This window comes from Pantherophis guttatus, chromosome 2 (genome assembly GCF_059756535.1).
Source record: "Pantherophis guttatus breed Tessera chromosome 2, ASM5975653v1, whole genome shotgun sequence".
In the NCBI taxonomy this organism is placed as follows: domain Eukaryota; kingdom Metazoa; phylum Chordata; class Lepidosauria; order Squamata; family Colubridae; genus Pantherophis; species Pantherophis guttatus.
Window position 1 is genome coordinate 29,417,176 of NC_142064.1, and position 14,263 is coordinate 29,431,438.

Sequence of the window (14,263 nt, forward strand, 5' to 3'; positions counted from 1 at the left end):
CAACAGGGTAAAATGGAGTCTTCTCTGATTCACACTTCAATCTTGTTGGCTGTTTCATGTCCATGTAGGTTTTTCTTGGCAATAACATGGAAATGGTTTGTCACCACTTTTTCCACAATGGTTTTCAATTTCCCAATGTTGTTTGGTCTACCATGATGGTCTCCCATTCAAGTACTAATCAGGCCTTCCTTTGAAGCACAAACAAAACTCAGCTAGACATCCTTGTCTGAATTGTGTGTGCAAGCATCTATCTATCTATCTATCTATCTATCTATCTATCTATCTATCTATCTATCTATCTATCATCTCTCTCTCTAATTCTAGATTCTATGTTATCATCATAGGTATATTAGAAATGATAGGATAGATTCAGAGTTGCACACTGTGGGATAACTGATTTTGCTAATTTATCATTCCCATACTTTTCTTCAAATCTGTTCCAGATTCTTAGTGATATGGCAACCTAGAAAACATTTATTGGCTATCCATGATTAATTCTTTAATTTTTTTTTTGCTATGTAGCAGGTTTTTTTTCACTTAGTAAGAGTGAAAAAAGAGTTTTTTAGACCAACATTTTCATTTATGGGACAATAATTGTGTTAAGATAAATTGACATGCAAAAAAAAATATAAAATAGTCAAATGAAGTTACCTAGGCAGAATCAACCCATGCTTTTATTTCCATTGCATATAAAAATTTCATATGAAGGTATCTGACATACAGTACTATTCCATAGGCTGTAAGAGAGGCTAAGAAACCATTGAATTATTTGCAATGTTCGCATACTCTGTCACTCTAAAGACATACCCGAAGGAAACAAAACCAACTGAAAACAACGAAAATATTGTTCAGGAATTCTGTTGTAATAGTGTCCCTTTTATATTGTGTAAAACAAAAGCAGTCGTATTCCTTTGGGCCAGGGCTGCTAAAATCTACAGTTTGTGTCAAGGAGGCGGCTCTGTTTTTCTTGAAAAAGAATCTCTCCTTTCACCGAGCAATCACATGCTACATGGGCTGGGCGCGGGTGCAATGGAGATGAGGTATCTGAACTACGAAGCTTCATGTATAAGAGCAGCAGCGAGACACATTTCAGGCCATTGTTGATTCTGTCTAAAACAAACGGTAGTGTTTCAATGATGTAGAAAAGCTACAGACGTTCTTCTGCACATTCATTCATACAGAAGTAAGCTTTTGGCTGCCTGAAAGCCTTATTGGAGGGGATAGGTCCTGTTTTACAGCGCAATATCAATACAGGTCTAATCTGGAGAGCCACTGTATTAAAGATAATGGGAATAATCTGCCTATATGAATTGCCTTGGTATGGACAGAAAGTGTCTGCCTTGTTTCAGTGGGGCTTAAGAGCAGTAGCTGCCATTGATTTAGTGCTCATTCTTGTTGATTAAGTGTTGGTAGCATTTTTTTTCCTTTACTTTCTCTAAGAAAGGTGAAGAATCCCTCAAGAAATGCTTTGAAGGGGAATGTATATTCCATTAGAGAGAAGGCAAATATCCAAAAGGAGGTCAGATGCCGGCAGGGGCATCCACATGGCGTCTCAAAGAGTCAAGATGGCAGTTTTTAGTTGCACAGTCTCTTGCCATCTTACCCTTAAAAAAAAAAAAAAAACCCTTCTCCCCAAAAACTCAGCTTCAGTGGATCCTAGATAGTGGAAAAGAGAACATTCCTAGATGGGACACAACTTAAGTCCCTTTATAAAAAAGCATATTGGAGATACGCCCAGCCCATGTTTGCTACCACCTTTCTTCCAAATGCAGCAAAACAGAAGAAAATTTTGTTTAAAGTTAAGGCACAGCCCTGGGACCAAAGACCTGCAGCTTTTAATTTATATATCTATGTATTTTATCATTTTTCTCAACTCTTCCATAAACAAGCTCTAAAGTGATATAGGATATATTACACGAGGGGGGAAAAATGTACAAGGGGAGTATGTATACACAATATTAATTCTCTCACCAAGAGTTTCCAAATATAGCAACACCATCCTGGCAAGGATGATGTTATAATAAGAACTTATAATTTACAATTAACATTACATTATATACATTACAATAAATACATAGCTGTAAACAGAGACAAACAAGACTTATTACAAGTAAGGTCATTTGGTGAGAAAAAAATATGCATGGCACAAATAAAAAATAAATAAATGCATTGTAAAATAAATGACGAAGTTGTAAAATTCATTTCATTCTCAAGTTTTTTTTTAAAAAAAGCTTTTGAATGTGATTTGTTCTACCTATATTATCTGATCACATTTTTTTTAAAACGATGACATGAAATCAGAAATAAAAAGGAACAGACACATTACCAAGAACAGTAACTTGCAAGCTAAAGTATAAATGCAAACTCATATTCCTCTCACCTTTCCCCCATTTTCCCACCCTCCTTTTCAAAACTGTACCAATGCTTTGCATTTTACTTGTGGCAAACACAGAGAGCACATGTAAAGTCACCTTTTAATATTTTTTTCAGCCATGTGTGTGCTATCACACACTTCAGGCAAAATAAAATAAAAACAAAACAGAAAAGATTGTACAGTGCATTCAAATCCCTGGCTCTAAAAATTATTATGCTTTCTGTCATTTGATTGTCCATGTGTATGGGTGTATTTTTACACAATACACAATACAGTCTCCATTATCTTTGAAAGTTTAATCTTACAGTGTGCACTCTAACAAGATCCAGCAATGAATGAAACCTCCTTGAAATTAGTATTTGGGAAATCTTGTTAAAGAGCAAAGATATTTATGTATTTAACAGTTCTTTCCTCAGAATTTGCTGGCTCAAGCCAGAGAGCACTCCTCTTTATTGATTAAACTATTAGTGCAGAAAAAAAAATACCCTTCTATGTCCATTTAGATTTTTGGAATTTATATTGCTTTTTTTTTTTCATTAAAATTCCAGGCACTCTTGGGGACTGTACAAATGTCGAAGTAGTGAAGGAGAGGCCATGAATTTATGCTAACAGCAATTTGATGAAATTCTTCCATTCATTTCCCTAGCTGGTATTTTTTTAACAAAAGGCATTAAGAACTAAGAAAGAACCAACACATTAAAACATTTTTCAAAAATCCTCATTAGTCAGTGCTTACCGTAAGAACTTGATATACAAAACAAGTCTTAATTCTAAATAAATGAAGGAATAGTTTCATTGATTACAATGAGACTAAAGCCTTATTAATTTAGGCTCGATCCAATCCAATCCAATCCAATCCAATCCAATTTCTGTTTTCATTGCAGCAAAACAAAGACTCATGATTCAAACCCAGTCCAACAAAGTTGCTTCAATACTGGGATTGCAATAACTCTTGTGCAAAGCTTTTGCATACGGCGAGGAGCTGTTTTATGCAAATGTAGGTCAAAGATAAGAGGATCTATGTAGTCAAGGAAATGTACCATGTTGATAAAGCAGCATGAATATGTGCCTACTAATGCAATCTGGCAAGAGAAAGGCAGTACAGGTCAGGTGAGGATGGCCCATTTCAATCCTCACAGACATCAATCTGCATTAATGTCTGCTACTGTGCATAGATTTCCTACACATAATTATAGCTGTATGCTACAGCTACAGCCAAATTTAAAATTAGATACGCAAATCCCATTTTAATTAACAGCCATAATGGCATGTAATTCTACAATGGATGGCAGTCTACACTTTGCTCTGCAATGCTTTTTTTCCCCCTCACACAACCTGTCAGTTTTGTAGGGTAGTGCACTTCCCACAACAGCACAAACCCTTTCAAAAAGTTTTTGATGTAACAAAAAAAAATCCCTTAGAAACAACCTGTTTGCAGAAATACAATCTGAAGTACTGTGCAATGACAGTTGCCCGCATGCCCCCAACCAAAGTACTTATTTGTTGGTCTAGTAAGTCATTGGGGCAAAAGATTCCTACAATGCTATTGTTCACTCCAACAAACTGTCTCATGGAAAAGGAAATATTCAGTTAGCAAATAAAACATTTGTATATATAATAGGAAAGTCACACTTATACTGGCCATAGATCTGAAAACCTCAGATCCAAATTTATTCATACTGATGAGTTTCCAATAATTTTGTTTTAGAGCATTCTCAAGTTTCCATGCACTATTACTTGTCATTCATTTCAACTTTCTGAACCCCAATGCATCTACTATAGGAAGATTGAATCCTAATGGTCCAAATTCCTGCCACCCCTCAGTTGTTGCAACCCAAATGTTGGGGAACTGCTACTCTAGTGTTCCACTAGATTTAAAAAATAATTGTTTTGGTTGAGGGGAATTAACCCACAACCATAAACGTTGGATCTGCAGGACTAAGCTATTTGTGAGGCCAAAGAGCTCATAGCAGATAATATATTGCTGCTTTTGGACATTTATATAAAAAAAAAAAAGACAGAAAACGAAGTGTTTTCCTACAATAAGAGACTGGGTAAGTGGGTGGGTGAGAGAGAATTAACAGAGCATCATATACGTATCATTGGTCTATAAAACAAAAGGCTATTTTATAACAGTTGAAGGAATTGCTATGAAAAATCTAAGTGCAAACAAATATAAAATTCAATTTATCCAGTGTAGCATATACATGTACTGAAAACTTGCAAGTTACTCTTTTTTGGGGATAGGAGAAGAGGGAGGAAGAAAAAGCCACTGGCAGATGAAATTCAGAGGGTGTTGCATTTTTTTAAATATAATAACCCAACACATTTAATAATAAAAGTAAACTCTACAAAAAGATTTCTGTTTTACATATGATACAAAATGCAGACTTCAGTGCAACCATTGAGCTACACCTTTTTCAGTCATGTGTCAGGAAGACTTGAAATTAGAAAAGTATGTGATTTCCACAGCTTCATCTTCCTACTGATTCATGTTGTATCCCGATATTTGAGTGCATTTATTTTCCACTAGACAACTTGATTCATTTGCTGGTCACTTTCTTTAGATTCTGGTGTTAATCATTAAACGTATGGTATTAATTGCCTCCTCATGAAATTAAAACCTAATACAAAACACACATATAATCTCACACACACACTCACATTAGCTTTGGACCAGCCTTTACTCCTTTTGAAAAACAGCTGTGAGTGCTGTCAGTCTCTCATCAAATCAGCCAAGCTGAATTCTTAATTCAACTGTTCTTTGCAGATGTTTTCCTTCATTCTCTGGTGCCATGGAGATGAATAATTCTGGTCACACTAATCCTGAGTGCCGAACTAAGTTTTTGATCAACAAACAACTCTGGCAGATGACGGCGAGGCATGATCATGGTTGTGCCATATGATATGCACTTTGGAAACCATTTTCAGCTTTTAAAAACAGAAAAGGAGAGAGTATAGAGAGCTATGCACTTAGCATACTGTTACGTGTCAGGAGACCGTTCTTCTAGCACACAAGGTTCTGACTGATTCTCCTCTTCTTCCTCCTCTACCACCTCTTCTCCCACTTGCTCATCAAGTGGAATTTCTGTGGACTCTGAGTCTTGGGTGCAAAGAGTCTTGGAGTCACTGCAGCTGGTATCTTCTTCCACTTGACTCCCACTGTCCTTCTCTGTGTCTGATTCACCATCTTCTTCCAATGTTAGTTCAAACTGAAATTTTTCAGTTTGTCCTTGTCTACCTTCCTCTTGGTCATCCGCTGCAGGAGAAGGACTCTGAGGGATTGTGCTCTGGTACCATTCACGATTGTCCTCCAATGTATCTAAGATGTCTTGGGCATCTGGGTGGACAAGGTCCGCCCAGGTCTCCCAGAGAGGGTGAACAATGTAGTCTATAAAACCCACCTGTTACAAAGTAGAATTAAGGGGAGATGTTATTCTAAAGAAGGAAGAATTAAGTTTATCACATTATTTCTTAAAATTAACTTCACAAGAAGCTATTGTTTTTTATTTAGTTCTCTTCTGTATTATTTTTCTTTTTTAAATGAAAACTTCAAATTAATTTTTCATTATTTTGTAGGCTTTAGTATTGTATCAACCATTTGTGTAAAGATGATCTTGGGGAAAATAAACAAGAACCATGTTACAAGCAAAGAAATATTCCTTAAATCATGGGAAACGAGATAGCATTGGGAACAAACTCAGGCAGACTCCTCTCTGATTCATCAAGATATAAGAGGGAGAGGAGATGAAGTCCAATCAGTCTTCCAAGATTCTATTAGTATAGCCGTTTCAATGTAACATAGTTCTTGTCTTCCTGTAGAATCAGTTTCCTGATCTGAGCTATGCTGAATGTCTGATACCAATCAACAGTTATTGCCTATTTCCTTGAAGAGCTTACAGAATTCTCTAAATCAGGGCTGTCAAACTCGCGGCCCGCAGGCTGGATGCATCACACGCTGGCCATGCCCATGCCCAATTTAGCGAAGGGGGGAAAAAGTCCCGATATGTCACGTGATGCCGCCGTGACATGAGTTTGACACCTCTGCTCTAAATTATCTACATTGATTTTTCATCCTTCAATTAAATGATTACCTGTGATTTTTCTACAGATGCATTGTGTTTATCACACATGGGACTTATTTCCATGCCTCTTTCTCTTTCTCGATCTCCCTGACGAAAGAATTCTTCCATTATTCTATCTGTCCATTGTCGATATAACTGGAGTGGCTTTGTTGGATTGCTTAGATCTGCACAGTGTACCATATTTTGTAGAACCTAAATTAAACAGGAAAAAAATATTGAGAAAACTTGTGTTATGCTACTGGAGACACAGCTCTTTTTCCATTTGCACATTTAGTGGGTGAGAAAACAGAAATCTTGAAAATACATGGAGTGCAAGGTTTATTCTGAACACCAGCAGGATGATATGCTGTGCGTTTTTCACACTGACATTAATAGCTACCAATTATCTCACATTTATTGCTTTGCCTATATTAAAAGGCCAAAAATGCTGTAAGTGCAAGACTGACCAGTTATGAAGCTATGTGGGAATTAATCAAGCCTGTTAGCCACCCTCAAGAGCAGGAAAAAACTTCAGACACTGACAGAATAGTCTAAATTAGGTCTGGCCTGCAGGCTGCATGAGCATTTGAATGAAATTTTGAAAGCCAAACTGCAGAGGTGGGTACCACTTCATATGGTTTGATCCTGTTGCTCCCAAGGACGTGGACAGGATACTGGGGTGACTGAATGCGACCACATGTTTATTGGATCCGTGTCCCTCCTGGCTGGTACTGGCCTCCCGGGAGGTTACGCGAGGCTGGCTCCAGGGTATTATCAACGCTTCCTTGGGTGAGGGTGTCTTGCCATCAGCCTTGAAAGAGGCGGTGGTGAGGCCCCTCCTCAAGAAGCCCGCTCTGGATCCGTCTGTTTTGGCTAACTATCATCTGGTCTCCAACCTTCCCTTCGTGGCGAAGGTTGTTGAGAGTGTGGTGGCACGACAGCTGCCTGGGTACCTGGATGAAGCTGTCTATCTGGATCCATGCCAGTCCGGCTTCAGGCCTGGGCACAGCATGGAAACGGCATTGGTCGCGTTGGTGGATGATCTCTGGAGGGCTCGGGATAGGGGTTGCTCCTCTATCCTGGTCCTATTAGATCTCTCAGTGGCTTTTGATACCATCGACCATGGTATCATGCTGTGCCGGTTGGAGGGGCTGGGAGTGGGGGGCACCATTCTACGGTGGTTCTCCTATCTCTCCGACCGGACGCAGTCAGTGTTGGCAGGGGACAGAGGTCGACCCCGAGGCACTTTGTGTGTGGGGTGCCGCAGGGATCGGTCCTCTCACCCCTTCTGTTCAACATTTATGTGAAGCCACTGGGCGAGATCATCCGTGGCTTTGGGGTGGAATTCCATCAGTACGCTGAGGACACTCAGCTGTACATCTCCACCCCAGGCCATCCCAACGATGCCCTTGAAGTGATGTCCTGGTGCTTGGAGGCCATGCAGATCTGGATGGGGAGTAACAGGCTTCGACGCAACCCCTCCAAGACCGAGTGGCTGTGGCTTCCGGCGTCCCGATATAGCCAGCTGGCACCATCACTGCTATTGGGGGCGAGTTATTGGCCCCCACGGAGAGGGTTCACAACTTGGGTGTCCTCCTGGATGCACAGCTGTCTTTAGAAGAGCATATGACGGCCGTGGCCAGGGGGGCTTTTCATCAGGTTCGCCTGATTCGCCAGTTGCGTCCCTTTCTGGATCGGGGCTCCTTACGCACAGTCACTCAGGCACTCATCACTTCCCACCTGGACTACTGCATGGTCTCTACATGGGGCTCCCCTTGACGTGCATCCGGAGGCTCCAGCTGGTGCAGAATGCGGCTGCGCGGGGGATTATGGGAGCGAGAGGCCGCTCCCATGTGACACCTCTCCTGCGTGAGCTGCATTGGCTCCCGGTGGACTTCCGGGTGCGCTTCAAGGTACTGGTCACCACCTTTAAAGCACTCCATGGCATCGGACCTGGGTATTTGCAGGACCGCCTTCTGCCGCCAATAGCCTCCCACCGGCCAGTACGCTCCCACAGAGAGGGACTCCTCAGGGTGCCGTCAGCTAGGCAGTGTCGGCTGGCGACCCCCAGGGGGAGGGCCTTCTCTGTGGCAGCCCTCTGGAACGATTTGACCCCGGAGATACGGAGGATATCAGATCTCCGGGCTTTTCGCCCCGCCCTAAAAACTTTTCTCTTCCATCAAGCAGGGCTGGCGTGAAACCCCCCCCCCTGTTTTTGAGATATTAGATTTTTAATTGTTTAATGGGTTTTAGTCATAAGGTTCTTAATTTTTGGCCAAAGGGTATAATTCTTTTAAATTTTTAAATTTTGTATTGGCTGTGCACCGCCCTGAGTCCAACAGGAGAAGGGCGGTATACAAATTTAAATAAAATAAATAAATAAATAAATATGGAAATGTTAAAAATGATTTAAGAATGAAGATTAATTTTAAAATTTTGATAACATGCATGCACATTTAAAGTAATTCCAACCCTTCACTGCTAAGTAGAACTTTGTAGGTTAAGAAATTTTTCAGCTAATCATCCAACCAACTAGCCAACCACAGCAACGGATTGAAAGTTCAGACACTCCTACTTGTGTATATACCCATTAGTGTAATGATAGTGTTGACATCTGGGCAACAAAATAGAGTGGGGACATAATGGATTGCACCTAATCTCTTGACAGTTTATATGCAGGCTCTGAAAAAAATACATTTCTGTTCCTCTACTAATAGATACTCATGCCCTTGTCACCTCACAGTTAGATTATTGCAACACGCTCTACCCTTGAAAAGTATTCGGAGACTACAGTTGGTCTAGAACGCAGCTGCGTGAGCTGTCGTGGGTGCACCTCACATTACACCAATTCTCCGCAAGCTGCACTAGCTCCCTATTGGTCCCCGGTCACAATTCAAGGTGTTGGTTATTACTTTTAAAGCCCTACATGGCTCAGGGCCAGGGTATCTTCGAGACTGCCTTCTACCGGATAACTCTCAAGAACCGGTAAGATCCCACAGAGTTGGTCTCCTCCGGGTCCTGTCAGCTAAACAATGCCGGCTGGCGGGCCCGCAGGGGAGGGCTTTCTCTGTGGCTGCCCCAGTTCTCTGGAACCAGTTACCTCCTGAGGTCCTGACCATCCCCACCCTATTGGCCTTCCGAAAAGCGGTGAAGACCTGGCTTTTCTGGCAGGCCTGGGGCCGTTGAACTCGCTGTTGCGATCTTGTGAGATCCGGCCATGAATGGTGTGAATGAGTTTTAATGTTTTTAATTTTTAAATGATTTTAATAATGATTTTAAATGCATTGTGAGCCACCCTGAGTCTTCGGAGAGGGGCGGCATACAAATTGAATGAATGAATGAATGAATGAATGAATGAATGAATGAATGAATGAATAAATAAATAAATAATAGGTATGGGTATGCAGGTGGTCTGCACTGCTTTACTTGTAACAGCATTTCTGCAAGCTGAAAAAGCTGTGGTTAGCAGAACAAACTGATTAGTCAATGTAGATTAGCATCACTAAATGAAGTCAAGGAAAGGTGAAATACCGCTGTAAGATGAGGCACCTCATCAAGGAAGAATGCCATACAAGCAGCCATAACAGGGAAAATGTTCTGGCAAAAGGTACGGCTGTCAGTCCAAAAAGTCAAGACACACAGATCATCCCAATGTAATGAGGTGAAGAAAGAAGATAATTTATTTAAAATGCAGAGTACCTTACCTGAATCCTGTCTGAATAGTTATCAAGAAGTAGAACTCCAGAGCTAGTCACTTTCTTGGTTTCAACCATTGTTTTCAAATCGGCCAATAGATTCATATGCTTAGACATGTCTGTGGCAAGTACCTTGGAGGAGAAACAAAAGGTAAAGGTCACAGTAATTGCTTCTGTTTTAAAAGCTATTACAGCTTGGTAAGGAAATTAAAGAGACAGTCAGTGAAAATATCCTAATCAATAGATAGATCTTATGGAAACATAACTTGCATAAATCAAATATAAGACCTATTTCAAACTATCCCCCCCCCCCAAAAAAATTATCAGGTACATCATTTTGCATCTGAGCTATAAGGTTGACTCAGCCTTCCATCCTTCCGAGGTCGGTAAAATGAGGACCCAGATTGCGGGGGAGGGGGGTGAATATGCTTACTATATAAAACCCCTTAGAGAGGGCTATAAGTGCTATTGCTTTAAATAAAAACAACTCACAATGTCAATGACCATCTTCCTCAATGATTGCTTCTGTTTTTTTGTCAAGTTCTGGAAAATGTCACAATTCTCCTCCTGCAATAATTTGAAGCCAACAGCTAGATGATGGTTTTCTAAAACTGATGAATCATTATACATCAAGGCAAGTTCAGAGTCTGCAAGAAAGTCCAAAGATAGCACGGTTAATAAAAATTGCATTTTTGTTTATTTGTTATAGAAGTTATATTTTTGGGTCTTAACATCTTTGGATGTTATGGCATCCAAAACATCCAACTACATTAGAGGGGGAAAAAAGCACCATTATGGCTAATTGCAAATCAAATCTGACAACAGACTTTCCTCCAATTCCATTTCTCTGTCCAGTTTTTAGAAATAGTTTGAAAATTACAAGGGCAACAAAATAAGAGCAAATTGGGGCTGATCATGAACAAATGTTTCAGCAAAAGCTTCCAGTCTATAGCACAAATGCTCAATAATTTTGTAATCAAATAATGGAATTTTCCCAAAGACTTGGAGGCATGCCTATCAATGGCAAATGGAATATCATCCCTCCCTCTGCATTATATGATTCCTTAATCATATGCCAGTTGTTGGTTGACTTGAATGTAGCTGAATATTAACATTCTGGTAACATGTCTATGGAGATTCTCAGTCATCCAGGTCATGGTTCTCCCAAAGGTGCTTCTCCAAGAGGCAACTGGACTTCCTGGTTTTTTCTTTGAAGAAGTTTTGCTTCTCATCCAAGAAGTTTCTTCAGCTCTGACTGGAGGGTGGAGAATGGAAGAATTTATATTCCTTGCAAATAGCTGGTCATTTGCATTTGCAATTTGCGAATAGGCCGCGGCCCAATAGTGGGCCATAGCCCACAGGATGGGGACCCTTATTTTAGATAATAATATTTGTGATTGATGTGCTATTCTTTAAGAATACTGGTTTACATTTCTTTTTCCTTGGTGGACATACATTTTCCTTAGTGACATACAGCTTACCATGCTGGATTACTGGTTTCTCCAAATAAATCAGCACATTCTCCATGATTTGTCCTTCTGCTTTATATATAACGAGAAGAAAGCATGACTGCATTGGGAACTGTGTACACTGAAGAGGGACAACTTCTGTTCCTTCTGATAAATTGACTACAATTCTTGGAATCGTGACAATGTCCCTTTTGAATACACCAAAGTTTCTTTTGCTACAGTGAGATTCCTGTGGACTCCTTCCATTATTGTATGCATTCCTTTTGCGAAGCTTTAAAAGATCCAACTTCCTCATTAAAATGTTCTTCTTCTTGTGCCATATCCGTCATCGGACATTGGCGATCATGTTGGCGATCCTATTTTTATCAACCTCATTAAAATGATCTTCAATTCCAGTTTATGTGATAGCAATCCAGAAAGTTCACTTGAATCAAGGAGTTTTGTGGGAAACTGAGCAGCATTAGCTGTGTAATAGAATGTGCATATGAAGAAACATTTTTGGGAGAGTTTTGATGACATAGACCTTTCCCAGAAAGAGGCCCAGAGGAAGAGTCTGTGCAGTCCTGAGATGGATGGGGGAGGAGAAAAGAAGTCCAGGGTAGAATCTGTTCTCCCCCTCCAGCTCGGTAGTTATATAATGGTGGATCTCCCCTTGAATAATCACAGGATTCTACCCATTCCTCATTGAAATGACTTTTTTGGCACCAAAGAGTGTCATTTGGAAGAGGCAGTTGTATTATCTGATGTTCTTCCTGAACCTGTTTGCAATAGGTTCACCATTGCTATATAAAATGAGAAGTTCATTAGGCAGAGGTTGCAAATTGCCTATCCTGACTCTTCCCTTCATATTGCAGAAACTAGTGGTTTTTCCAGGAAATAGGAATTTATGACAGTGAGAGTAGACTTTGGCCATGGTACCAGCATCAGTAGAAATGTTACATTGTGCAAGTTGTGCATTTTAACTTGCTCTTCTTTCTCTGCTGAAATGTTGATGTTGAAGGCAGTTGTAGTCATACTGAGGGACTCCTGCAGTAATTAGTGTTTGCCACACATTCGAAGTTGATCTTTGTTTTTCTCCTCAATCTTTTCTTGTCTCTTCATTCTGTAATTTTCCTTGTGGCTCTGCAGAAATACAGCCCTTTCATTCTCTGTTTCTTTATCTCTTGCACCCCTTGCCACATCACAGTGATGTTTGGTCTCTTCACCATGATGTTCCCCTTCTATTTCCAACTTGCATAATTATGTTGATGAGATTCATTTATTTTACAATATTGTACATTGCCATTGTTACCTCAGAACAGTTTGAAAATAGGATCATGTGACCTCCTGAAGGTTAGGGCATGATTGATCTACCTGATCTCCAGTGGCCAAAGGAGGGACCAGGCTACACTCAGCTTCATAGTAAGAAGCAATTGTAAATAGGATGGGCAAGGACTGAGGTACATAGTAGCTAATGTATTTGTGTAACACCAGAGAGAGCCAATTTCTACTCCACATGCAGGCATAGCAGCTCACTTGATGACTTTCTCACCTACTTCACGAGTTTGTGAAAAAATATAGGAGAATGGACCACTATGAATATACATACATAGTGGTCCATTCTCCTGAATGGAATATAGATGCATGTGCATGTTGTGTGCCTCTGCAGGGGCAATAAAGCAATAAAAATATCCAGGTGCATTGACCTAGAGGAATAAGTAGCATTCAGGGACCTCCAACAATCTATCAGAAGAAAGCTGCCTTAGATTTCCCAGTTGCGTGAAACCCATAGACAAGTAAGAATGGAAAGACCTTGACTATCCAACTGGCTGAGTGAACAGGAAAACCCATTCCTCAATTTCCCATTGTGACAAAGGGACACTGGACTAGAAATATGCTTTTAAAGACTGACTACATGATGTATGCAGATACCTTACATATCAAAAATCATCTTTTTTTTAAATAAAAAAATCTTCTTCGTTACTTGTTCAAGGAATCTCAAATATATAGACAATCAGTGGAGCCAGAAATAAACTAACTTACTTGTGTTGATAAGAAATTGGTTTGAAACCCCAGGATGGTCAACATCATGTATTGCACTGGCAAAAATAGCAGCTAGAATCTCCAGGTCTGTGAAAACGGCCTAAAAGAAAGAAAGAAAGAGAAAATATTTAGGAATAAGATAGTGGAACAGAGAAGAATGACTAATGGAGAATATGTTCTAAGTTTAACAGAATTGCACTGATCCTCTCCCCTTTTACACTTGGATCTCTACTAATATGAACACCACCATGTCCATATTAAAAAATTGGAAAGTCCAATTTACAAAATGTTTTTTATAATAAAGTATCAAATGTTGATATCTTTAAATTAAAGTTATTTTCTCAGTAACTAATCATTTGGCAAGCTACCTTGGTGTATTGCGAGACATGAAAGTATGTTTCACAAGTATGTTTTTTTTAATTTCACCCAGATATTGTGGACTTACCTCCAAAGCTGGGGTTGACAAAAGCACATGTGTTGATTGTACAACATCAGCAGCATGTATATTGTTGTGATATGCCACATCTGCATGATAATGGTCCTCCAGCGTCATCAAGTAGGTTATTAACATGTCTGGTGGAATTTTAAACGTTTTTAGCAAATCCCGTTCCTGAAGTTAGAGAGAGAAAAGTAATTATT

The 14,263-nt window shown here is 39.9% G+C and overlaps 1 protein-coding gene across 11 annotated transcripts in view; it reads right to left on the reverse strand.

The window, feature by feature from the left end:
* Nucleotides 1–642: 642 nt before the first annotated feature.
* Nucleotides 643–14,263, reverse strand: part of PDE4D (phosphodiesterase 4D) — a 706,231-nt gene continuing 692,610 nt past the window's right edge. For all 11 annotated transcript variants that reach the window (XM_060690685.2, XM_034440934.3, XM_034440942.3 and 8 more), the window contains 6 exons: nt 14,070–14,234; nt 13,625–13,724; nt 10,626–10,780; nt 10,143–10,265; nt 6,469–6,651; nt 643–5,778 (listed from right to left, as the gene is read on the reverse strand). In XM_060690685.2, the coding sequence (XP_060546668.1) occupies nt 5,359–5,778; nt 6,469–6,651; nt 10,143–10,265; nt 10,626–10,780; nt 13,625–13,724; nt 14,070–14,234 (1,146 nt within the window). In that variant the 3' untranslated portion in view covers nt 643–5,358. The remainder of the gene's footprint in view (nt 5,779–6,468; nt 6,652–10,142; nt 10,266–10,625; nt 10,781–13,624; nt 13,725–14,069; nt 14,235–14,263) is intronic.